Below are 26,339 nucleotides of genomic sequence, written 5' to 3'. Positions count from 1 at the left end.
AGATAATGGTCTACTTTCATTCTTTTGCAGGTGGCTGTCCAGTTTTCCCAACACCATTTATTGAAGAGACTGTCTTTTCTCCATTGTATGTTCTCAGCTCCTTTGTCGAAGATTAGCTGTCCATAGATGTGCGGTTTTATTTCTGGGCTTTCACTTCTGTTCCATTGATCTGTGTGCCTGTTTTTGTACCAGTGCCATGCTGTTTTGATCACTATGGATTTGTAGTACGTTTTGAAGTCAGGGATTATGATGCCTCTAGCTTTGTTCTTTTTTCTCAGGATTGCTTTAGCAATTTGGGGTTTTTGGTTGCTCCATATGAATTTTAGGATACTTTGTTCTATTTCTGTGAAGAATGTTGTTGGGGTTCTGATTGGGATTGCATTGAATCTGTAGATTGCTTTGAGTAGTATGGACATTTTATGTTTATTCTTCCAATCCATGTGCATGGAATCTCTTTCCATCTCTTTTTGTCATCATCAGTTTCTTTCAGTAAGGTCTTATAGTTCTCATTGTATAAGTCCTTCACCTCCTTGGTTAAATTTATTCCTATATATTTTATTCTTTTTGTTGTGATTGCAAATGGAATTGTATTCTTGAGTTCTCTTTCTGTAAGTTCGTTATTAGAGTATAGAAATGCAACTGACTTTTGTAAGTTGATTTTGTACCCTGCAACTTTACTGTAGTTGTTAATTATTTCTGATAGTTTTCTGATGGATTCTTTAGGGTTTTCTGTAAACAAGATTGTGTCATCTGCAAACAGCGTGAGTTTCACTTCTTCACTCCCTATTTGGATTCCTTTTATTCCTTTCTCTTGCCTAATTGCTGTGGTCAAAACTTCCAGTACTATGTTGAATAAGAGTGGTGATAGTGGGCACCCTTGTCTCGTTCCTGTTCTCAGGGGGATGGCGCTCAGTTTTTGCCCATTGAGTATGATGTTGGCTGTGGGTTTGTCCTATATGGCCTTTATTATGTTGAGGTAACTTCCTTCTGTCCCCATTTTGTTAAGAGTTTTTCTCATAAATCGTTGTTGGATCTTGTCAAATGCTTTGTCTGCATCTATTGAGATGATCATGTGGTTTTTATTCCTCATTTTGTTGATGTGGTGTATCACTGATTGATTTGCGGATGTTGAACCATCCCTGTGTCCCTAGTATAAATCCCACTTGATCATGATATATGATTGTTTTGATGTATTGCCAAATTCAAGTTGCCAGTATTTTGTTGAGGATTTTTCCATCTATGTTCATCAGCGGTAGCGGCCTGTGGTTTTCCTTTTTGTGTTATCCTCATCAGGCTTTGGTATCAGAATGATGTTGACCTCATAGAATGTGTTACGAAGTGTTCCATCTTCCCAAAGTTTCTGGAGTATCTTGAGAAGGATAGATATTAAATCCTCTCTGAAAGTTTGGTAGAATTCTCCAGGGAAGCCATCTGGTTCTGGGCTTTTATTTTTTAGAATGCTTTTCATTACTGTTTCAGGCTCTTCACTTGTGATTGGTTTTTTCAGATTGTCTATCTCTTCTTGATTCAGCTTTGGGAGGTTGTAAGAGTCTAAGAATTTATCCATTTCCTGTACATTGTCCATTTTGTTGACATATAGTGTTTCATAGTATTCTCTTAGAATCCGTTGTCTTTCTCTGGTATCCATTGTTGTTTCTCCTCTTTCATTTCTAATTTTTTTTTTATCTCCCCAAATCCCCCTGGTACATAGTTGTATATCTTAGTTGCAGGTCCCTCTAGTTGTGGCATGTGGGACACTGCCTCAGCATGGCCTGACGAGCGGTACCATGTCCGTGCCCAGGATCCGAACCAGTGAAACCTTGTGCCACCTCAGCTGAGCATGTGAACTTAACCACTCGGCCATGGGGCCGGACCCTCTAATTTTATTTATCTGAGCTTTTCTCTCTTCTTTTCTTTGTAAGTGTGGCTACGGGTTTGTTAATTTTGTTTATTTTCTCAGAGAACCAGCTCTTTGTTTCATTGATCCTTTCTACTGCCTTTTTTTGTTTCAATAGCATTTATTTCTGCTCTGATTTTTATTATTTCTCTCCTTCTGTTGACTTTGGGCTTTGTTCTTCTTTTTCTAATTTAGTCAGGTATAGTTTGAGATTGCTTATTTGGGATTTTTCTTGTTTGTTAAAGTGAGCCTGTATTGCAATGAATTCCCCTCTTTTTTTTTTTAAGGATTGGCACTTGAGGTAACAACTGTTGCCAATCTTATTCTTTTTCTTTTCTTCTCCCCAAAGCCCCCAGTACATAGTTGTATATTTTAGTTGTGAGTGCCTCTGGTGGTGCTATATGGGACGCTCCTATGGTGTGGCCTGATGAGTGGTGCCACATCTGCACCTGGCATCCGAACTGGCGAAACCCTGGGCCACTGAAGCGGAGCACGTGAACTTAACCTCTTGGCCACAGGGCTGACCCCGAATTTCCCTCTTAATACGGCTTTTGCTGCATCCCATATGAGTTGGTATGGTATGTATTCATTTTAATTTGTCTCCAGATATTTTTTGATTTCTCCTTTCATTTCTTCAATTATCCATTGGTGGTTCACTAGCATGTTGTTTAGTCTCCACACCTTTGTCCCTTTCTCAGCTTTCTTCTTCTAACTAATTTCTAGCCTTCATAGCATTGTGATTGGAAAAGATGCTTGTTATTATTTCAGTATTCTTAAATTTATTGAGGCTTGCCTCGTTTCGCAACATATGATCTGTCCTTGAGAATGTTCCGTGTGCACTTGAGAGGAATATGTATTCTGCTGTTTTTGGATGGAGTGTTCGATATATGTCTATTAAGTCCAACTGGTCAAGCTTTTCACTTAATCCTACTGTTTCCTCGTTGACTTTCTGTCTGGATGATCTATCCATTGATGTGAGTGGAGTGTTGAGGTCCCCTACTATTATTATGTTATTATTAATATCTTATTTTAGGTTTGTTAATAGTTGCTTTATGTACTTTGGGGCTCCTGTGTTGGGTGTACAGATATGTATGTGTTATTTCTTCCTGATGGCATGTCCCTTTAATCCTGTGTACTGCCCCTCTTTGTCTCTCTTTACGTGTCTTGTCTTAAAGTCCACTTTGTCTAAGTATTGTGACACCTGCTTTGTTTTGTTTGCCGTTAGCTTGGAGTTTGGTCTTCCATCCTTTCACTCTGAGGCTGTGTTTGTCTTTGGAGCTGAGATGTGTTTCCTGGAGGCAGCATATTGTTGGATCTTGTTCTTTAATCCATCTCACCACTCTGTGTCTTTTTATTGGAGAATTCAATCCATTTACATTTAGGGTGATTATCAATTTGTGAGGGGCTTAATGCTGCCATTTTATCACTCTCTTCCTTGTTCTACTGCATTTCCTTTGTTTTTCGTTCTGTGTAGTTTGGTCTACCCATTGAGTTATGTAGTTTTTTTATGTTGTGTTTGTTTTCTCCTTATTTATTATTTGTGTCTCTGTTCTCCTTTTTTGTTTAGTGGTTACCATGAGGTTTATATTCAGAATCTCATAGAGAAGATAGTCTGTTTTCTGATGGCCTCTTATTTCCTTAGTCTAAACTGATTCCTTTTCTCTTCCCCTCCTAAGTTGTTTTTCTCACATCTTATTCCATCTTGTGTTCTGAGTTTGTGGTTAAAATGACAAGATTATCTTTGTTTGTGGTGTTTTCCTTCCCTTTGTCTTTGATGCTGTACTTCAGTATTTGCTAACATGTTCTGATGTATAGCTACAATTTTCTGATTTTGTCTACTTATTTATCTCCTTACTCCGTGCTTTCTAACCCCTTTCTCCATTTTTTTTTCCAGGTATGGGGGCCTTCGTGAGGATTTATTGTAGGGGGGTCTTGTGGATACAAACTCCCTTAACTTTTGTTTATCTGAGAAAGTTTTTATTTCTCCATCATTTCTGAAGGATATTTTTGCTGGATAGAGTATTTTTGGCTGAAAGTTTTTATCCTTCAAAGATTTTAGTATGTCATTCCAGTCTTGGTTTCTGCAGAGGAATCCCATGAAAGCCTGATAGGGGTTCCTTTGTAGGTTATTTTCTTCTTCCTTGCTGCCCTTAGTACTTTTTCTTTGTCATTTACTTTTGCCAGTTTCACTACTGTATGCTTTGCAGTAGGTCTTTTTACATCGACATATTTAGGAGATCTGGTAGCCTCTTCCATGTCGATTTCCATCTCTTTCCCTAGGTTTGGGAAGTTCTCCACTATTATTTCTGTGAACAGACTTTCTGCTCCATTCTCCTCTTTTCTTTCTGGAATACCTATAATTCTTAAGGTGCGTTTCCTAATTGAATTGGATATTTCTTGGAGACTTTCTTCATTTCTTTTTAGTCTTAGTTCTCTTTCCTCCTCTGTCTGGAGTATTTCAACATGTCTGTCTTCGATTATGCCGATATGCTCCTCTATGATGTCCGCTTGAGTGTTCAGGGAATCCATATTCTGTTTTATCTCTTCCACTGTGTCTTTTATCTCCAGTATTTCTGATTGATTTTTATTTATGGTTTCAATCTCTTTTGTGAAGTAGCTCCTGAACTTGTTGAATTGTTTCTCTACATTCTCTTTTAACTCATTGAGTTTTCTGATGATAGCTGTTTTGAATTCACTGTCATTTAGATTACATATTTCTGTGTCCTCAGGACTGATTTCTGTATCCTTGTCATTTTCTCTCTGGTCTGGAGATTTAATATAATTTTTGATATTGCTAGAGGGGGTGGCTCTGTTTTTGTGCATTGTGATGGTATTTGGTTGCAGTTACCGCCTATTGCCACTGTGTGGGGGTCTAGAGCAAATATTCTGAGTCCTCTGCATTCTGCTGGGATCCCAGGCACTGGAGCCAGTGCTGGGCAGGGTGGGTGGAGGTACGCTTTCTCTTGTGTGCTCTCAGGGTTTTCTTGCTCTGCTCTCACTATCTGCTCTCCTGGGGTGTTGGCTTGCTGAGGTCACCCCCCATGATAGCTTTCTCCCTGGTAGAGGGCTTCCCTCTATGCTGCGAGGGCCCTCAGGGATCTTTGACATTCCTGTGAACAAACATCCCCTCCCACCTTCCTTCCCTCTCGGTGGCTGCCCGGGGTCCCAGATCACAGTCTTTTGGGGAGGGACCAAAGTTTTCTCCTACCCCATTCCACCTCCTCCGAGGGGGACTCCAGCCTCTCTGCCCTCTGTCATGTGGCTGCATGGGTCTCTCAGACGTTTTTTGTGTTGTGTTTGGATGTCCTCTGCTGGAGTGTGAATGTCTTTTTTGTTGTGTCGTGGAGGGGAGGGATTGCCAGGAAAGCTCACTCCGCCATGTTGCTGACGTCACTTCCTCACCATCCCCTTCTTTTGTAGTCAACCCCTCGGCCCACCGTCAGCCCCAGGCAACTGCTGATCTGGCAGTTTGTTAAAACTTTTAGCTGAGTTTTTCATGCTAGCTTGTGTGGCATCCAGTGTCTGCTCCAGGTGAGCAAGTGCTTGCTTCACATCTCGCCTTGGAACATCTGCCTTTTCTTATTTTTCCTATTAGTTGGTTGATCTTTGCATTCAATTCTGTGATGTGTTCAAGATAAGCTGTGATTATGTGAATTATCTCCCCCACTTTTTTTTTTTTTTGGTGAGGAAGATTGGTCCTGAGATAATGTCTGTGCCAGTCTTCCTCTATTTTGTATGTGGGACACTGCCACAGCATGACTTGATGAGCTATGCATAGGTCTGCACCCAGGGTCCAAACCCATGAACCCTGGGCTGCTGAAGTGGAGTGCATGAACTCTGTGCAACCCAACCAGCCCCTGGAGGTGTAGCTCTTTTCAGTTTACTGTATCTCAGGCAAAAACTAGAAGTCAAGGATTTGTTTAAACATTGAAATTGTTAAATTTCTTTTTTTTTTTTTGAGATTTTTAAATTTTTCCTTTTTCTCCCCAAAGCACCTCCCCTCACCCCCGGTACCTAGTTGCATATTTTTAGTTGTGAGTCCTTCGAGTTGTGGCATGTGGGATGCCGCCTCAGCATGGCTTGATGAGTGGTGCCATGTCTGCACCCAGGATCTGAACCGACGAAACCCTGGACCACCAAAGCGTAATGCGTAAATTTAACCACTCGGCCACAGGGCCGCCCCTGAAATTGTTAAATTTCTTACTCATCCATAGTCACTGTTCTTAATAATAGATTAGTATAGTAAAAGGGTCTGGACTTTTTAGGCCCAGCTAGTCCACTCCCCAGAATGTAATTCTCTGGACTTTATTTTCCTTACCTGAGAAGGGGAATAGTAATACCTGCTCTAATTACCTTACACATTGTTGTGAATATTCTACTGGACTACGGTAGGTGACAGCACATTGTAACCCCAGGTGCTGTTCAACAGGCCGATGTGATCGTTTTCAGTGACTTCTATGACAGGAAAAATTTAGAACGTAGAGAGGAGGGCAGGTTGTCATCACCATCCTGCGTATCTAGAATGTGGAGAGGAGGGCAGGTTGTCATCACCATCCTGAGTATCTAGAACTTGGAGAGGAGGGCAGGTTGTCATCACCATCCTGCGTATCTAGAACGTGGAGAGGAGGGCAGGTTGTCATCACCATCCTGTGTATCTAGAACGTGGAGAGGAGGGCAGGTTGTCATCATGGTCCTGCGTATCTAGAACGTAGAGAAGAGGGCGGAGTGTCATCACAGTCCTACAAACCTAGAACGTAGAGGGCAGATTATATCACAGTCCTGTGGAGATTAACTTGCTTAGCTTGCACGTGGAGAACTTACTTTTCTAACTACTTTTTCTGCTTTTTGATTATTTGGAAGTCATAATTGTACTCCTTGACTCTTAATTCTGAGTTTATTCATTCGAACAATGTTAGATAGTGATTATAGAATCAAGATTACTTTTTGATTATTGATAATTTATGGGCAGGACTGGAGCAGCTTATCTTTCATGGATGTAATAGTTGCACAAAGTTGATGGCAGAACACTCTTGTGTTGGTGACAATCACTTCTCTTGCCCCCCAATTATTCTGTTTCCTGTTCCCCTCTTCCACATACTCACACCAACACAGGGAAGCAGTGTGGTGTGTGGGAAAGAAGACAGGGTGGGAATTGAGGCCCAGTGTCCAGCTCTGCTTCCACCACCAACTAGCCCTGTCTTCTTGTGTCTGTGGCCCTCAGTTTCATCTTTTGAGAAAAGAGTCTTAGACCCCGCATGATGATTAAGGTCTGCCCTGGCCCTCGACTGGTGTGGCTCTTCATGTGGAAGAATAGGTGCCAGTTCTGTACCTTGACCTATAGGTGGTCTCATGTCACCTAGTCCGAGTCTGGAGTGAAGAGTCAGTGGCCAGGCATTTGGATGGTTTCCACTCTTTGGCTATTACGGATAATGTTGCTGTGAACATTTGTGTGCAAGTTTCTATGTGAACATGTGTTTTCGGTTCTCTTGGGCATATACCTAGGAGTGGAATTGCTGGGTCATGTGATGTTTAACTATTTGAGGAACTGCCAGACTGTTTTTCATAGCAGCTGTATCACTTTCCATTCTGGTGGCTGCTTTTTCCTGTGTCTTCAGAACAGTCCGTCTTTCTCTGTGTGTGTCTGTATCTTTGTCGTTGTTGGAGGTGGTTCGTTCTTTGAGCTCTAGGCGAGATCATCAGGGACTGTCTGGGTCTCCATCACTGTTGTTGGACCTCATCAAAGGCAAGGTTAGCTTGTAGAGAGCTGATTTTCAGTTTAGCATTTAGAAAGATTTATGATAATCTGGGATATTAGAGGTAATTGTTGAGAGATATTTTGAGGTCACTGAAGGCTGTTTTGGTTTCTGTGTTCCATGGGCACAGTTCTGACATGTTTGATTTAGTCTAGTCTTACAGAAGTCTTGCTAATTCAGAAAAATTTGGTATCTGTTATCTGCAATATGCAGTTGATCACAGAAGTTCTCTTAATTGTCTCTTAGTGGTTGGTCTTGGGTGACTTTGGATATGTTGTAATCTTCCTTAGATAATTCCCTTCCTTCAGTTGACTGAGTCTGGCCTAGATAATGAGCTGTTGTTTTGTGGAATTGAAATGTTTCTTTAGAAGTTCATGTCCCTTTTTAGCTAGCTCAGCAAGGAGAAAACATAGTCAGCTTCAGAGTTTTCCAGATCAATGGAACGTGAGGAGATTATGTACCTATTGGATCAGAAGGACCTCACAATGGCTCCTGTATCCTTGACATCTGGCATTAAGACCCAAGAGAAGTAGGATGGAATTCCACTGAATTCCATATGTAACTTTCTGGGTGAATTGTTGATTTTACTAGGTGAAGCAAGTAAATTGGCCAACTTTATAGAATGGGATACTAAAGAGACTAAGCGTTAATCTGTTCTTGTAAAGAATTTGGTTTCAGGTGGGACAATGAGAGGATAGTATTTGGGGTAGTCAGTACAGCAACACAGAATTGTTTTGTTACTTGTTCACAGATCTTACACAAATCCATATTCTCTACCATTAGGCTTTTTTAAAACAGTCAACATTAGGTGATTGCAGGGACTGTACAAGGAATTACTAGTCCTTTTTCTATTTAACTGGTCACAGTTGGCCTACAGCCTTTTGTGGCTCAGCTCTAGAGAGTATTGAGGAAGTTTAGGTAAAGATGGAGAAGAATCATCTGGACTCTTTTGGCTTTGTTCCAGTTATTTGACTCTGTCTGTAGAATCTTTCCCCCATAGGGATTCTGGGACCATAGTTAATTCTTTGGTTATTTCTTGAGTCATACATAATATGGCCAAATTAGTGTTCAGATTGGCTGTCATTTGCATATCAGAGAATTTTCTGGGACTCCTAAAAATCGTCCTTCTGTGGTACCTTTTATTTGTCAGGTTCTTTTGCAAAATAAATCTCTATCTGTTAAACTTGCAGGGGTTGTGTCCAGAGAAGGAAAAAATATCTTTCTGATAATGATTCCGGAGTAACCGTTACAGGTTGGGAGAAATGAAAGATGCTGAGAATCTTCCTTTCCTGAGAGTGCAATAAAGTCTTAAGGGAAAAATTCTGACCAAATTGAAAAAACAGGAACTATGCTTGTAGATGAGCCGTAGGAAAGATGGAGACTTCCGCTTGGAGCTGGTTTCTTCATGGTGGATCAACAGGTGATAGCATTGGCTGGAAGTAAAACTGTGTCACCATATGCCTTGCCATTGATTTTTCTGTGACTGGGCTTCCTAACAGTGGGGTGTGCTCACTCCACAGTGGAAATTTACCTAATCTGGCAGAGACAGGTTTTGCAGGCAAAGGCATGAGCAGGTTGTAAGCGATATTGGACATCTCCCAGGAGTCACTTTGACGCTGTAGACTAACAGCAGCGAACAGAGAAGGACGGTAGGCTCATCTCTCTCAGCTAGCCCTCAGATTATAGGGCTGATCTCTCTAATCTGACTTCTCGCCACAGAAACCGGAGCACCCAAAGGAGGAGAGAAACTGACTTCTAGGAGCCACCGCCCAGCAGGACTGGGCATCCCCTCCAACCCTGCGGGGGATTTCCAGAAAGAGTGTACAGAGGCAGAGTTCCAAGACTGAGATCACTCACGGCCCTTGGCCCTCCCCCCTCCCTGTGACAGCTGAATAATTGACTTGATAAGAAACTACCACAGCAAATACAAAGAAACAAAAACCAAACGATGAAACAGGGTCACAATATTAATATCAGAGGAAACCTGCTTATGTTTTTTTCAAAAATTATGGTGCAGCGCTTGTGCTGCAGATAAGAGGTTTATAGAAAACAAGTTCAGGATGAGCAGTAGAGACTAAGGGCTCCATTGAACGTGAAAACTGTATCCCTGTTGTTGTTATTATTAATTACTCTTTAACAGCTTTATTGAGATATAGTAATATACCATTGCAATTTGCCAATTTAAAGTATATAATTCCGTGGTTTTAGTATATTCATGTAGCTGTGCGTCCATCTCCACAATCAATTTTAAAACATTCTCATCACCCCAAATGGATTTCTTTTGAATCTGGCCATTCCCCCCAACCCTAGGCAATCTCTGATAATACTTTCTATCTCTCTAGATTTGCCTATTTTGGACAATTCATATAATACCATATATGGTCTGTTGTGACTGGCTTCTTTCACTTAGCATGGTGTTTTCAAGATTTTTCCATATAAGAACATGTGTCAGTACTTCATTCCTTTTATGGCTGACACTGTTTCATTGAATGGCTATACCATACCTCTCCATTCATCAATCTATGGATGAACATTTTGGTTGTTTCTGCTTGTTGGTTATTGTGACTAATGACGCTACAAACATTTGTGTACAAGTTTTTGTGTAGACATAAGCTTTCATTTCTCTTGAATATATAGCTAGGAGTGGAATTGCTGGGTCATATGGTATGGCTTTAATCATTTGAGGAACTGTCAAGACTATTTTCCACAGTGACTGCACCATTTTACATTCCCACCAGCAGGGCATGAGGGTTGCAGTTTCTCCACATACTCGCCAACACTTGATTATATTTTTGATAATAGCCTTCCTGGTAGGTGTGAAGTGGTGTCTCATTGTCATTTTGATTTGCATAACCCTGATGGCTAATGATGTTGAGCATCTTTTCATGTGCTTTTTGAGCATTTGTATATCTTCTTTGGAGAAGTTTCTATTCAAGTCCTTTGCCATTTTTAAATTGAGTTATTTGTCTTTTTATTATTGAGTTGTAAGAGTTCTTTGTATATTCTAGATACCAGTCGCTTATCAGATATATGATTTGTAAAAAATTTTCTCTTATTTTGTGAGTTGTCTTTTCACTTTCTTGATAGTGTCCTTTGAAGCGCAAAAGTTTTACATTTTGATGATAACCAGTATATTTTTTCCTTTAATGGCTTGTGTTTTTGATGTCATAGCTAAGAAACTGTTGTCTAATCCAAGGTCATGAAGATTTACTCCTATGTTTTCTTCTAAGAGTTTTATGATTGTACCTCTTAACATTTGGGTCTTTGATCCATTTTGAGTTAATTTTTATATATGGTGTGAGGTAGGGGTCCAACTTTCTTTCTTTGTATGTGACTATCCTATTGTCCCAGCACCTTTTGCTGGAAAGATTATTCTTTTATCCTTTCTCCATTCAGTTGTCTTGATACCCTTCTTGAAAATCAGTTGATCATAAATGTGAGGGTTTATTTGTGGACTCTAAATTCTACCATTGATCTATGTCCATCACTATGCTGGTACCCCATCGTTATTTCTAAAGCTGGAAAAAGACAAAATTATTACAACCTAAATCAAAAATGTCAGACATAATACAGCTCAACTCTTTATATTTTTATCAGCATACTTAATTGACACCACATTTATTTCTTAAGTTATATAATTTCTATGATAAATTCTAGAAATACCTATATAAATAATTTTAAAGAAAAATGAACCTAGAAAAAATAAGTACATTTTAACAAAAAATTAAACCAGCAATGCTTTATAGTCCTAGAGTTGACTCACATCCCAGACAGACTGACAAATACTGGAGCTGTCTGTGTAGGAATTTATTCACATTTATCTTACTTTGTAGTTTGCTCTTTAGATAGTGATGTTCAATGAAATGCAAGATTGGCATTTGCTACTGTAATGCTGGATACATGATATGGGACTTCATTTACTAGTAAATTTGTTGTGTTTTGTTTGGTGTTGTTGCCTGCTATGATACAATGTAGTTTTTGCTCTAATGTTTTCTTCGCTGATGTTCCTGTTATCTGTTGCTGTGTAACACACCACCCCAAAATGTCAAATCTTTAAACAACAACATCCATTTATTTTGCTGATGAATCTGCAGTTTGCTCAGGGCTTCACAGGGGTGATTTGCTGCTGTTCTGCAACATCTGGGGCCTCAATGGGGGTGATTCAGATTGCTGGGGATGAAACTGCTGGGGGCTAGTGGGGTGCCTCTCTCTTTCTCTCCTCATGTAGTCCCAGGGCTTCTCCACCGTGTGCTCTTTCTATGGTCTCTGCATCATGGCAGCCTCTTGCCTAGCAACTCAGGGCTCCTAGGGCAAGTGGCGAGAGACCAGCGTGGAAGCTGTCAGGCCCCTTCCTGCCTTGCCTTGACAGTCACGCTGTGTCAGTTCCGCTGCACTCTGCTAGTTACATGTGAGTCATAGGCCAGGGCCAGCCCAAGGGTCTGCATGCTGGAGGCTTGGTTCATTGGGAAGTCATCTCTGGAAACTAGCTACCAAAGAACCTAGCTAGAATGTATGTTTTCCTGCAGGGTCCAGTATGTGGTCTACTCTAGTTACATGAAGGAGGTTTTCCCCTGAAAAACTACCTTAAAATGACTTTCTATCAGTTTGTGATGCCAAATGCTTGAAGCTTCATCTTTCCACTAGACATTTCTTTAGTAAAACCAGAGTGTGTCATATGCTAGAAAATATAGTCATCAGGTTTAAATTGATTGAACAAAGAAAGTAAGTTTGTGTCAGTGAAGGTCCAGTCCTCAGTAAAGTTATAACTATCATGAAATTATGTACCAGGTAACACAGCACCAATTTATGGGGCAAAAATCGCTGGAAAGACAAGCAAAAATGGGGGAAAAAATCTGTTAGGTTTAGGAGACTTTAATGTACCTCTCTTGATCCTTCTCAGCACAGAGAAACAAAAATAAATAGGAATGTCCAGGATCTGATTCCATAAAGTTGATCTGGTAGCATAGATGAAATTTTATGTTCTGCCGTTAGATTACAGTTAATCAAAGGCAGAACAAGTTAGTGATAAAAGTCATCCTCCATTCTTGATAATTATTAGCAAACTAAAAATAGAAGAAAACTTCCTTAAACTCATAAAAGATCCTACCAGAATCATCCATTAGGCGTCACACTTAATTGTGAATTACTAGAAGCATTTCCGTTAAGTCAGAGGGAGAAGGACGCTGCTGCTCTACTTTTCCACCTTGGCCTGCTCTTTTTTTTTTTTCTTTTTGAGGAAGATTAGCCCTGAGATAACATCTGCCAATCCTTTTTTTTTTCTTTTTCCTGAGGAAGAGTGACACTGAGCTAACATCCGAGCCCATCTTCCTCTGCTTTATATTGGGATGCCTGCCACAGCATGGCTTGACAAGCAGTGCGTAGGTCCGCCCCTGGGATCCAAACCCGTGAACCCCAGGCCGCTGAAGCAGAAGGTGCAAACTTAACTGCTGCACCACCAGGCTGTCGGTCAGCTCATTCAAGTTAGGAATTTTAATCACTTTGAATCATGCTTTATTGTTAGACCTAGCTAAAGAGAAATCTTACCAACAAGTACATGGATATACTTGGATCATTGATGTATCCTCACAGGTGTCTGGGAGTGTTGACAGGGCCCGTGTTAGCTGCAGGGTGTCCACTGGGAGCTGGTGGGATCGAGTAATCCCACCTGGCCTTCATGCTGGTCTTGCGATGCCTCAGGCATGGTGATACCTGCCAACCCATAGTAGGATGTAAAATTCAGAAAAAAAGTGTTTTTCAGAATCAGTTTTCATACTGTCTTTTGACCTCATGATTTCAGTTTGGTATCGTAGTTCAAAGTCATTAGGATTTCACTCCCAGGATTGAAAGTGGATTTTAGCATCTTTTGTCCCAGATAAAGTAATCAGCCCCCATCTTCTGTTTGGACCCTGCCCGCTCACAGCTGTTTAATCCAGTATTCCAGACTCTGGTGTCCCCTCGCTGTCCTGCAGTCGGGCTGCTGACGTATTTAGATCCTAGTGCTCTGTTCCTCTACCGAGGCATTCGCTAATCACAGAGGACCTTACTCACAGGCTTAGTAACTGTTGTGGTTGTCAGTTACTCTCTCTGGGCTGTCAGCCCTGTGGATAATACTGCTTTTTAGTGCCTTGTTTGTTATTCTGTGTTTTCATTTCATCTGTTAGGAGAAAAACAGCAATAAATACTCCATCTTGGGCAAACTTTTCTAGATTCTGAAGTAACAGTGATTTTGATGCTTTGTTTTCTCTTTCTGTTGCAGATGTTGCTGCCATAGCATGCGGTCGTGAATTCTTGGTTAACTCCAGTCGAGTGCTCTTGGACACCATGCTGCAGCTTCTGGGAGACCTGAAGCCAGGACAGTGTACCAAACTCAAAGTGTACGGAGGATACTATTCGAAAGTTCATGTTTATTTACATACCAGTTAGAATTTGCTGATTGGGCCTCTTTTTCAAATAAACACAGTTAATTTGGCAATAGTTCTAAAAACTAGAAGAAACAAATTGCCTGGAGAATTAAGGGACACACTCTCTATTCAATACTATTTTAGAAAAATAGCATAAACAAAAGGAATGTTCTCACCTTAGAGCGATCAGTGAGTCCCAAATGCTGGTGTGACACTTCAGGGTTGTATTAATTACCTCAAAATGAACTTAAATAGGTATTTGTTACAGCAGAACCCGACTTCAAGGTGCCAAAATCTGTGTTCCTTTTCTCTTGTTGTGTAACAAGTTACTGCAGACTTAGTGGCTAAAACAACACATACTTGACAGTGTGTCGTTTAGGTCAGAAGTCTGAGTGGGCTTAACTGAGTTCTCTGACTAGCGTCTCAGAGGGCCAAGTCATGGCATTGTTGAGGCTGCGCTGTTTTCTGGCGGCCCTGGCGAGAATCTCCTTCCAGGTGTGTTCGTTGCTGGCAGAGCCCACTGCCTTGCATTTGTAGGACTGAGCTGCCTGTTTCTTTGATGGCTGTCAGGTGCGGGCCACTCACTCCTTCCAGGGCCGACTGAGTTCCTTATCCCATGACCCCACACCATCTTCACGCCACAGCAGCTTGCTGGACCCTGCTTACACTTGGAACCTCTCGGACTTCCTCCTCTGCTATCAGCCCGAGAAACTCTGCTTTTGTTGGGCTCATGTGTTTAGATTAGGCGTAAATGGATAAACTCCCTTTTGATTAACTGAGTAGACTGATCAGTAACCTTAATTATATCTGCAGAGTCTCTCTCCCATGTAACTGAACATGACCAGCATGTCGTATTATAGGTGCACCCCAGGGATGAGGGTGGGAAATCTTGGGCTGTTCTAGGACTCTGCCTGTCACACCATTCATTTCGAGTATTTGCTTTTACTTCCTGGAGTGTTTTTTATAGAAGTTTCTTTAAAGTCTTTGTCATACACTTCCAGCATCTGTGTCATCTTGGCCTTGGTGTCTCTTGGTTGTCTTTTCCCATGTGAGTTGGGATTTTTCCTGCTTCTTTGTATGCTGAGTAATTTTGGATTGTACTGTAGACATTTGAATGTTGTTTTGAGACCTTGGGTCTTGTTTAAATCCTGCAGGAAATGCTGATGTTTTTGTATTAGCAGGCAGTCAACCTGGTTGGGTTCTAGTCGCAAGTTCTGATCAGCCCCCTCTGTGTTGTGGTTTCAATGTGAGTTCTATTTTCAGAAAGCCTTTGCAGTGCTATTGGGTCTGCCCCTCACGTGTGCCACCTGTGGCCAGCCTGAGACCTTCATGGTAGTTGAGAGGTTAGTTCTCAGAGTCTCGGATATGCTGTTTATGATCAGATCCACATGTGCATAGCCTGGAGTGAGGGTCGGGGTTTATAACAACCTTGTGGGTCACTTTCTTGAGCTCTGAACGCTCCACAATGTCCTTGGTACTTCTTAGTTCCCCAGGGCTCCCTTTTTCAGTCCTTCCCCTGGAATGCTAGGGTTTTATGTGCCCTGCTGTGCCCTATGTTTTTGCCACTTTGCCCACATCCAGGGCCAGACAGCAGGAGTTTACAGAACCACAGTTCCTTCCAGTGGTGAGGAGGATTTCTTTTGCACAGAGTGAGTTACCTGGGGCTCCCACTGCTAGCATAGTCACTGCCAGGAGGTTCCTCCCCTACTGCCTGAGCCTGCAGTAGAAGTCTTCTCCTGGTGCTCGCTCGCTGTGGGTCACTGCCACTTCCGGGCTGCGGGCTGCGTGGTAAACTCACTGCCGGTTTGGTGGTTCTTACACTCCTGGTTTTCTTCCCAGTCTGCCTGTTCCTGTTTACTTCTCTGGGGCCTCCCACAGCTGCTCCTTGTATTCTGTTCAGCATTTATAGCTGCATTCTGTGGAAGCAAGAGGGTGGGGTGTTTAGTCCATCTTATCTGGACTAGACTCTCCAGTCAATTTTAGTATTTTGTGCTAGCAAATATATGTACATGAGAAATGCATATAATATAAGATATAACTTATATAGTTTTGTGTATATTTTTATAACTTGTCCATGGATCTAGTTAATTCCTTTTAAGTATCTTATATCAAAGAAGATGTAACATTTGGATTATCTTTTCACTGACTAGTGGACATATAGGTTCTTTTCAGGTTTTATTCCTCAGATATAGTGCTGCAAACCTCTCCTTGCTAAGCTGCGTGCCAGTTCCTCTGTGAGTTTTCTCAGAAGTGGAGTATTGGATAAGTAGGACATGCGTATTTTCAGCATTATAGGATAGTGCCAAATTGTCACCAAAGTGTACTCCTCCACCTGTACTACGTCAGTGCTCTGCATCGTCAGTGTCATCAGAGATACGTCAGCATGCTCACCACTGGATGCTCCCATGCCCTCATCACCACTTCATTGTTTATTGTATTCTTATAAAGAATACTTATGTTTTCTGTCTATATCTGTCTGTCTGCCTGTCTGTTTTTAGATTTAGATTACCAGTGAAGTTGAGACTCTTTTCACATGTTTGTAATACTTGTTTTTTTCTGTGAATTACCTGTTCGTGACTGTTGCTCATTTCTATTGGGTTATGTTTTTCTTAATGGTTTGCTGTCATTTTTTATGTGTTCTGGATACTAAACCATTGTCTCTTTTGCTTCTGTGGTCTGTACAAGGTCATTGTTCCTGGGGCCAGCTAACCTCCTACTCCAGTTTCGAAGGCGAGGCTGTGTGTGAGGGCTGAGTCACTTTTAGCCTCTCTGGTTCCAGTAGGTGGAGCTCTGTGCCTTTGCATCCTCATGAGCTCTTGTCCATTGCAGTGGGAGATAGGGAGAATTGCCTTCAGAGACATTTGCTAGCTTACTTGGCAGTCTTCATCTGACCACTGAGCAGAGCTCATGTACAGACTGCTGGCCTCTGACTCCACTTGGGATCTCAGCACGCAGCAGCCTGAAGTGGGTCTTCTCCATCATGTGATCTTTGGCTGCCTTCTAATGTGCATGACATCGGTCCACTTTCTTCTTCACTGCTCACTCCCAACCTTGAGTCCTCTGGAACCAGGACCTTTCTTGTATTCTAAGTAAGCTTCCTTTTCTTTTTGGCCTCTCCATGCCTTGACTGTAACTTGCTTCTTTCCTGGGGATTTTGCTTTTCTTGCCACCTCCACGATCAAAGGCTACTCATTTTAAGCAGCTTGGGTGCCTCAGACCAGAGATGGGGAATTTTTTTAAAGACAATTTTTTTAGAGCAGTTTTAGTTTAACAGCAAAATTGAGAGGAAGATACAGAGATTTCTCATATACTCCCTGCTCCCACACACACATAGCCTTCCCTGTTATCAACATCACTCACCAGAATGGTACACTTTTTTACCAAGGATGAGCCTACGTTGACACATCACAATCACCCAAAGTCCGTAGTTTATATTAGAGTTCACTCTTGGTGTCGTATATTCTGTGGGTTTGGATAAATGTCTTATGACATATATTCATAATTATAATATCACATAGTGTATTTTCACTGCCCTAAAAATCCTTTGTGTTGTACCTATTCATCTCTTCCCCATCCCTACCCCTGGCAAACACTGATATGTTTATTGTCTCCATAGTTTTGCCTTTTCCAATATGTCATACAGTTGGAAGCCTTCTCAGATTGGCTTCTTTCACTTAGTAATATGCATTTAAGGTTCTTCCCTGTCTTTTCCTGGCTTGATAGATCATCTCTTTTTAGCATCGAGTAATATTCCATTGTCTATATACCACAGTTTATTTCTCCATTTACTGACATCTTAATTGCTTCCAGGTTAGGGCAATTATGAATAAAGTTGCTCTAAACATTGTGTGTAAGTTTTTGTGTGGACGTAAGTTTCAGCTCCTTTGGGTAAGTTACCAAGGAGCACATTTACTGGATCACACGGAAAGAGTATGTTTAGTTTTGTAAGATACTATCAAACTGTCTTCCAGAGTGGCGGCACCATTTTACGTTCCCACCGGCGATGATGAGAGTTCCTGTTGCTCCACAGCCTTGTCAGCCTTTGGTGTTGTCAGTGTTCAGAATTTGGGTCATTCTAAAAGGTGTATAGTGGTATGTCATTGTTTTAGTTTGCATTTCTCTGATGACATATGATGTGGAGCATCTTTTCATTTGCTTATTTCCCATCTGTATATATTCTCTGGTGAGGTGCCTGTTAAGGTCTTTTGGCTCACTTTTTTACTTGTTTTTGTTGTTGTTGTTATTGTTGAGTTTTAGAGTTCTTTGTGTATTTTGGATAATAGTCCTTTATTAGATATTTCATTTGCAAGTATTTTCTCTTAGTCTGTGACTTGTCTTCTCATTGTCTTGATATTGTCCTTCACAGAGCAGAATTTTTAATTTTAATGAAGTCTAGCTTATCGATTATTTTTTTCATGGATCATGTCTTTGGTGTTGTATCTAAAAAGTCATCACGATATCCAAGGTCACTTAGGTGTTCTCCTGTGTTATCTGCTAGGAATTTTACAGTTTTGCATTATACATTATGTCTGTGATCCATTTTGAGTTAATTTTTGTGAAGGATGTAAAGCCTGTGACTAGATTAATTTTTTGCATATGAATGTCCAGTTGTTCCTGTACCATTTTTTGAAGAGATCATCTTTGCTCCATTGTATTGTCTTTGTTCCTTTGTCAAAAGTCAGTTAATTGTGTTTATGTGGGTCTATTTCTGGGCTCTCTGTTTGATTCCACTGATGTATTTGTCAATTCTTTTCCAAGTACCACACTGTCTTGACTACTGTAGCTTCATAGTAAGTCTTGAAGTCAGGTAGCATCAGTCCTCCAACTTTGTTCTTCTCCTTCAATATTGTGTTGGCACTTCTGGTTCTTTGCTTCTCCATGTAAGTTTTAGAATCAATTTGTCAATATCCATAAAATAACTTGCTGGGATTTTGATTAGGATTGCATTGAATCTATAGATCAAGTTGGGAAGAACTGACATCTTGACAATACTGAGTCTTCCTACCCATGAACATGGAATAGCTCTCCGCTTATTTAGTTCTTTGATTTTGTTCATTTGGGTTTTGTAGTTTTCCTCATACAGATATTGTATATATTTTGTTAGGTTTATACCTAAGTGTTTCATTTTTTGGGGATGCTAATGGTATTGTGTTTTTGATTTCAATTGACTTTTGTATATTAACCTTATATCCTGCAACCTTGCTATAATTTTATTAGTTCCAGGAGGTTTTGTTGTTGTTATTGATTCTTTTAGGTTTTCTATGTAGATGATTATGTCATCTGTGAACAAAGACAATTTTATGTCTTCCTTTCCAATCTGTATACATTTTATTTCCTTTTCTTGTCTTATTGCATTAGGCAAGGATTTCCAATATGATGTTGAAAATGAGTGGTGAGAGGGGACATCCTTGCTTTCCTGTCTTAATGGGAAAACTTTGAGGTTCTCACTATTAAATATGATGTTTAGGTTTTTCGTAGATAGTCTTTTTCAAGTTGAGGAAGTTCCCCTCTATTTCTAGTTTACTGAGAGTTTTTATCATGAACGGATGTTGCACTTTGTCAAATCCTTTTCCTTCAGCTATTGATATGATTATGTGATTTTTCTTTTATAGTCTCTTCATGTGATGGATTACATTAATTCATTTTCGAATTTTGAATCAGCTTTGCATACCTGGGATAAATCCCACTTGGTCATGGTGTATAATTCTATTTATACTTTTTTGGATTCAATTTGCTAATATTTTGTTGAGGATTTTTGCATCTAAGTTCATGAGAGAGTTTGGTCTATAGTTTTATTTTCTTGTATGTCTTTGTCTGGTTTTGGTATCAGAGTAATAGAATGAGTTAGGAAGTATTCGCTCTGCTTCCATCCTCTGAAAGAGATTGTAGAGAATTGGTAAAATTTCTTCCTTAAGTGTTTGGTAGGATTTCCCAGTAAACTCATCTGAACTTGATGCTTTCTGTTTTGGAAGGTTTTTTTAATTATTAATTCAATTTCTTTCATAGATAAAGGCCTGTACAGATTGTCTGTTCCTTCTTGTGTGCATTTTGGCAGAAATTATCCTTCAAGGAATTGGTCCATTTCATCTAGGTTATCAAATTTGTGTAGTATTTGGCTGTAATCCTTACCATTTTCGTGGGATCTTTAATGATGTCCCTTCTTTAATTTCTGATATTAGTAGTTTGTGTCCTCTGTCTTTTTTATTCAGTTAGCCTGGCTGGAAGCTTGTTGATTTTATTGATCTTTTCAAAGAATCAGCTTTTGGTTTCATTGATTTTTCTCTATTGATTTCCTGTTTTCTTCTGCTTACTTTGGATTTAACTTGCTTTTCTTTTTCTAGTCTTCTGAGGTGGAAACAAATTATTGATTTTAGATCTGTCTTCTTTTCTAATATCTGCAACCAGGGCTATAAGTTTCCTTCTAAGCACTGCTTTTGCTGCATCCCACAAATTTTGGTAAGTTGTATTTTCATTTTCATTCAGTTCAAAATATTTTAAAATTTCTCTTGAAAGTTCTTATTTGATCCATATCTTATTTATATGTTGTTTAATTGGCACTATTTTGGATTTTCCATTATCTTTTTGTTACTGATTTCTAGTTTAATTCTGTTATGGGCTAAGAGTGGATATTGTATGATTTGTGTTCTTTTAAATTTGTTGAGGTGTGTTCTTGTCTGAATGTGGTCTGTCTTGGTGAGTGTTCCGTGTGAGCTTGTGATGAGTGTGTGTTCTGCTGTTGCTGCATGAAGTAGTCTATAGCTGTCAGTTCTAGCCAGTTGATTGATGTCGTTGCTCAGTTCCGTTATGTCCTTGGCTGAGTTTCTGTCTACGGGATCTGTCCGTTTCTGAGACAGGGTGTCACAGTCTCTGTCTGTAATAGTGCATTCGTCTGTTTCTCCTTGCAGTTTTATCAGTTTTTGCCTCACGTAGTTTGACGCTCTGTTGTTAGGCACATACATGTTAAGAATTACATCTTCTTGGAGAATTGACCCCTTTGTCATTGTCTAGTACCCTTCTTTATCCCTGATACTTTCCTTGTTTTGAAATGTGCTCTGTCTGAAACTAATATAGCTACTCCTGCTTCCTTTTCATTCGTGTTAGCATGCTGTATCTTTCTCCACCCTTTACTTTTAATCTGTATCTATCTTTGTATTTAAAGTGGGTATCTTTTTATGCTTTGTTTTCAGTGAGAAAGATTGGTCTTGAGCTAGCGTCTGTTGCCAATCTTCCTATTTTTTTTGTTCTCCCCAAAGCCCCAGTGCATAGTTGTAGATGACCTAGTTATAGGTCATTCTAGTTCTTCCGTGTGGGACCCCACCACAACATGGCTGGATGAGTGGTGTGTAGGTCCACACCCAGGATCTGAACCGGCAAACCCTGGGCCGCAAACGCAGAGCGTGCGAACTTAACCACTCAGCCACAGGGCCAGCCCCTAAAGTGGGTATTTGGTACACAATACATACTTGGGTCTTGTTTTTTGATCCACTCTGACAAATTGGTCTTTTAGTTGGTGCATTTAGACCACTGACATTCAAAGTGATAATTGATATAGTTGGGTTAATGTCTACCATATTCATTACTGTTTTCTATTTGTTGCCCTTGGTTTTTATTCCTATTTTTGTCTCCCATTCTTTTTCTGCATTTTGTGATTTTAACTGATCATTTTATGTGATTTCATTTTCTTTCCTTTCTTAGCATGTTGGTTGTGCTTCTCTTTTTACTTTTTTTAGTGGTTGCCTGTAGTTTCCAATATACACTCAGAGTCTAGTCTGCTTTTAAATAATATCATATCACTTCCTGGGTAGTGTGAGTATCTTATGATAAAGAATAATCCTAATTACTTCCTGCCATTCCTTGTATCATTGCTATCATTCATTTCACTTATACACAAGCATATACACACACACATACAGCTGTCTACATAAGCATGCATAGTCAAATATATTGCTGCCATTATTATTTTGAGCAAACTTTTATCTATTAGATCAACTAAGAATAAGAAAAATGAAAGTTTTTATTTTTCCTTCACTTATTCCTCCTTTAGTGTTCTTCCTTTCTTTAAGTAATTCAAGTTTCCGGTCTGTGGTATGTTCCTTCTCTCTAAAGAACTTCTTTTAACATTTCTTATAAGGCAGGTCTGCTGGCAACAAATTCTAATTTTTGCTTGTCTGAGAAAGTCTTATTTCTCCTTCACTTTTCAAGAGTAATTTTGCTTACAGAATTGTAAGAAGAATTGAATTGTATAGAATTGTAAGTTGGTGGGTTTTTTACCTCTCAACATTTTAAATATTTTACTCTACTCTGTTCTTGCTTGCATGTTTTCTGAGAAGTTGGATGTAATTCTTATCTTTGTTCCTCTGTAAGTGAGGTGTTTTTTTCTCTGGCTTCTTTCAGGATATTTTCTTTATCTTTGATTTTCTGCAGTTTGAAAATGGTATGCCCAGGTGTAGTTTATTTTTGCATTTACACTACTTGGTGATCCCTGAGCTTCCTGGATCTGTGGTTTGGTGTCTGACATTAGTTTGGGGAATTCTCAGTCATTACTGTTTCAAATATTTCTTCTGTTCTTTTCTCTCTCTTTCCCTTCTGGTATTCTCATTACATTTATGTTACCCCCTTTGTAGTTGCCACACGGTCCTTGGATATTCTGTTCTGTTTTTTCAGTCTTTGTTCTCTTTGCTTTTCAATTTTGGAGGTTTCTATCAATATGTCTTCTAGTTCAGAGATTCTTTCCTCAGCCATGTCTAGTCTGCTGGTAAGCCCGTCAAAGACTTTTCTTCATTTTTGTTACAGGGCTTTTTATCTCTAGCATTTTTTTTTTATTGGTTCTTTCTTAGGATTTCTGTCTCTCTGTTTACATTATCCATCTGTTCTTTCATGCTATCTACTTGATATATTAGAGCCCTTAGTATATTAATCATAATTGTTCTAAATTTCTGGTCTGATAATTCCAGTGACCCTGCCATGTCTGGGTCTGATGCTTGGTCTGTCTCTTCAGATGTGTTTTTTGCCTTTTGGTATGATATGCCTTGTAATTTTTTCGTGATAGCCAGCATGATGTACTAAAAGGAACTGCTGTAAATAGGCCTAGAACAACATTTTGGTCAATGATGTACCACGTATACATGACAGTGGTCTGATAACATTAGGACCATAGAGGTAGGTGTGTTGTAGGCTGTACCATCTAGGTTTGCATAAGTGCACTGTATGATGTTCATACAACTACAGAATCACCTAACAATACATTTCTCAGAATGTGTCCGTGTTGTTAGGTGACACTTAACTGTACTCTTCCTGTGATTTCGTCTCAGTCTTGTAGTGAGCCTGTGCCTCTGGACTGCATTTCATATCCTGGACAGCTTGGCTGGAGTGGGCTGGAGTTGGGTATTTCCCTTCCGAAGGCTAGAGCTCACTGGAGTTGGGTATTTCCCTTCCCTGAGTCAGTTAGGCTCTGGTTGACTAGCTTCCCTGAGGGCCAGCCTTGTTAGGAAGAACAAAGCACTCTGGTGTATTTCAGAATGGTTCCTCTTCCCCTCCCCTTGCTGTGGAAACCTGCTTGAGCTCCTAGAGGTAAATCTCACAGTATTGTAGGGACCTCCCTTTGACTGGGTCCCCCTGGAGTTTTTAACTGTCAGCATTGTCTACACTGAGCCTTGGCTAATTCCTCAGTTGCAGTTCAGGTTTTCTTCTCCCACCGCTGGTTCCTGCGGTGGTTTCCTCTCGTGAGTCTCTGCTCTGGGAAGCTGGCTCCCTGTGTTCACCTGTCTGTCTCTCCAATCCTGGGGGCAGTGGTTGGCCCTGTGTCCGCTTTCTCTTATGAATCCAAGAAGAGTTGTTGGTTTTTCAGTCTGTTGTGATTTTTATTTGTTGGGAGAGAGTGGCGACTTCCACGCTCCTCATATGTGAACTGGAAACTAGAAGCCCTTGTTCTCATTTTTTTTTTATTAAGGTTATAAAAGTTAACATCCTTGTGAAATTACAGTTGTACATTATTATTAGTCATGTTGTAGGTACACCACTTGACCCCTAGTGCCCTCCCCCCACCCCCCTTTCCCCTGGCAACCACCAATCAGTTCTCTTTGTGCGTATGTTAACTACCACCTATGAGTGGAGTCATACAGAGTTCGTCTTTCTCTGTCTGGCTTATTTCACTCAACATAATACTGTCAAGGTCTATCCATGTTGTTGTGAATGGGACAACTTTTTCCTTTTTTATGGCTGAGTAGTATTCCATTGTATAAATATACCACAACTTCTTTATCCAATCATCAGTTGCTGGGCACTTAGGTTGGTTCCATGACTTGGCTATTGTGAATAATGCTGCAATGAAGATAGGGGTGCATGGAGCTTCTGAAATCGCTGATTTCAGGTTCTTAGGATATATACCCAGTAGTGGGATGGCTGGGTCATAAGGTATTTCTATTCTTGACTTTTTGAGGAATCTCCATACTGTTTTCCATAGTGGTTGCACCAGTTTGCATTCCCACCAACAGTGTATGAGGGTTCCCTTTTCTCCACAACCTCTCCAACATTTGTCACTCTTGGTTTTGGATATTTTTGCCATTCTAACGGGTGTAAGGTGATATCTTAGTGTAGTTTTGATTTGCATTTCCCTGATGATTAGTGATGATGAGCACCTTTTCATGTGTCTATTGGCCATCTGCATATCTTCTTTGGAGAAATGTCTGTTCATGTCCTCTGCCCATTTTGTAATTGGGTTATTTGATTTTTTATTGTTGAGTTGTGTGAGTTCTTTGTATATTATGGAGATTAACCCTTTGTCGGATAAATAACTTGTGAATATTTTTTCCCACTTAGTGGGCTGTTTTTTTGTTTCAATCTTGTTTTCCCTTGCCTTGAAGAAGCTCTTTAGCCTGATGAAGTCCCATTTGTTTATTCTTTCTATTGTTTCCCTCATGTGGGGGGTTATGGTGTCCGAAAAGATTCTTTTGAAGCTGATGTCAAAGAGTGTGCTGCCGATATTCTCTTCTAGAAGACTTATTGTTTCAGGCCTAATCTTTCAGTCTTTGATCCATTTTGAGTTTATTTTAGTAAATGGTGAAAAAGAATGGTTGATTTTCATTCTTTTACATGTGGCTGTCCAGTTTTCCCAGCACCATTTGTTGAAGAGACTTTCTTTCCTCCATTGTAGGCCCTCAGCTCCTTTGTCAAAGATTAGCTGTCCATAGATATGTGGTTTTATTTCTGGTCTTTCAATTCTGTTCCATTGATCTGTGCACCTGTTTTTGTACCGGTACCATGCTGTTTTGATTACTGTGGCTTTGTAGTCTGTTTTGAAGTCAGGGATTATGATGCCTCCAGCTTTGTTCTTCTTTCTCAGGATTGCTTTAGTAATTCGGGGTCTTTTGCTGCCCCATATGAATTTTTGGATTCTTTGTCCGATTTCTGTAAAGAATGACATTGGAATTCTGATTGGGATAGCGTTGAATCTGTAGATTGCTTTAGGTAGTATGGACATTTTAACTATGTTTATTCTTCCAATCCATGTGCATGGAATGTCTTTCCATCTCTTTATGTTGTCGTCGATTTCTTTCAAGAAGGTCTTGTAGTTTTCGTTGTATAGATCTTTCACTTCCTTGGTTAAATTTATCCCAAGGTATTTTATTCTTTTTGTTGCGATCGTGAATGGGATTGAGTTCTTGAGATCTTTTTCTGTTAGTTCATTGTTAGCGTATAGAAATGCTACTGATTTATGTATGTTGATTTTATACCCTGCAACTTTGCTGTAGTTGTTGATTGTTTCTAATAGTTTTTCTATGGATTCTTTGGGGTTTTCTATATATAAGATCATGTTGTCTGCAGACAGCGAGTTTTACTTCTTTGTTGCCTATCTGGATTCCTTTTATTTCTTTTTCCTGCTGAACAGCTCTGGCCAACACCTTCAGTACTATGTTGAATAGGAGTGGTGAAAGTGGGCACCCTTGTCTTGTTCTTGTTCTGAGAGGGATGGGTTTCAGTTTTTGTCCGTTGAGTATGATGTTGGCTGTGGGTTTGTCATATATGGCCTTTATTATGTTGAGGTACTTTCCTTCTATACCTATTTTATTGAGGGTTTTTATCATAAATGGATGTTGGATCTTGTCGAATGCTTTCTCTGCATCTATTGAGATGATCATGTGGTTTTTGTTTCTCATATTGTTAATGTAGTGAATCACGTTGATTGACTTGTGGATGTTGAACCATCCCTGTGTCCCTGGTATAAATCCCACTTGATCATGGTGTATAATCTTTTTGATATATTGCTGTATTCGGTTTGTCAAAATTTTG

The 26,339-nt window shown here is 40.0% G+C and overlaps 1 protein-coding gene across 9 annotated transcripts in view; it reads left to right on the top strand.

Moving 5' to 3' along the window:
- The window catches only part of HSF2BP (heat shock transcription factor 2 binding protein), a 107,897-nt gene that overhangs the window by 30,399 nt on the left and 51,159 nt on the right, over positions 1-26,339 (top strand). For all 9 annotated transcript variants that reach the window (XM_070488964.1, XM_044750762.2, XM_044750765.2 and 6 more), the window contains one exon: positions 13,907-14,024. In XM_070488964.1, coding sequence (XP_070345065.1) covers positions 13,907-14,024 — 118 coding nt within the window. The remainder of the gene's footprint in view (positions 1-13,906; positions 14,025-26,339) is intronic.

Source organism: Equus asinus, chromosome 18 (genome assembly GCF_041296235.1).
Source record: "Equus asinus isolate D_3611 breed Donkey chromosome 18, EquAss-T2T_v2, whole genome shotgun sequence".
In the NCBI taxonomy this organism is placed as follows: Eukaryota; Metazoa; Chordata; class Mammalia; order Perissodactyla; family Equidae; genus Equus; species Equus asinus.
Note: the sequence above shows the minus strand (reverse complement) of the source record. Positions and strands in the feature narration are given on the sequence as shown.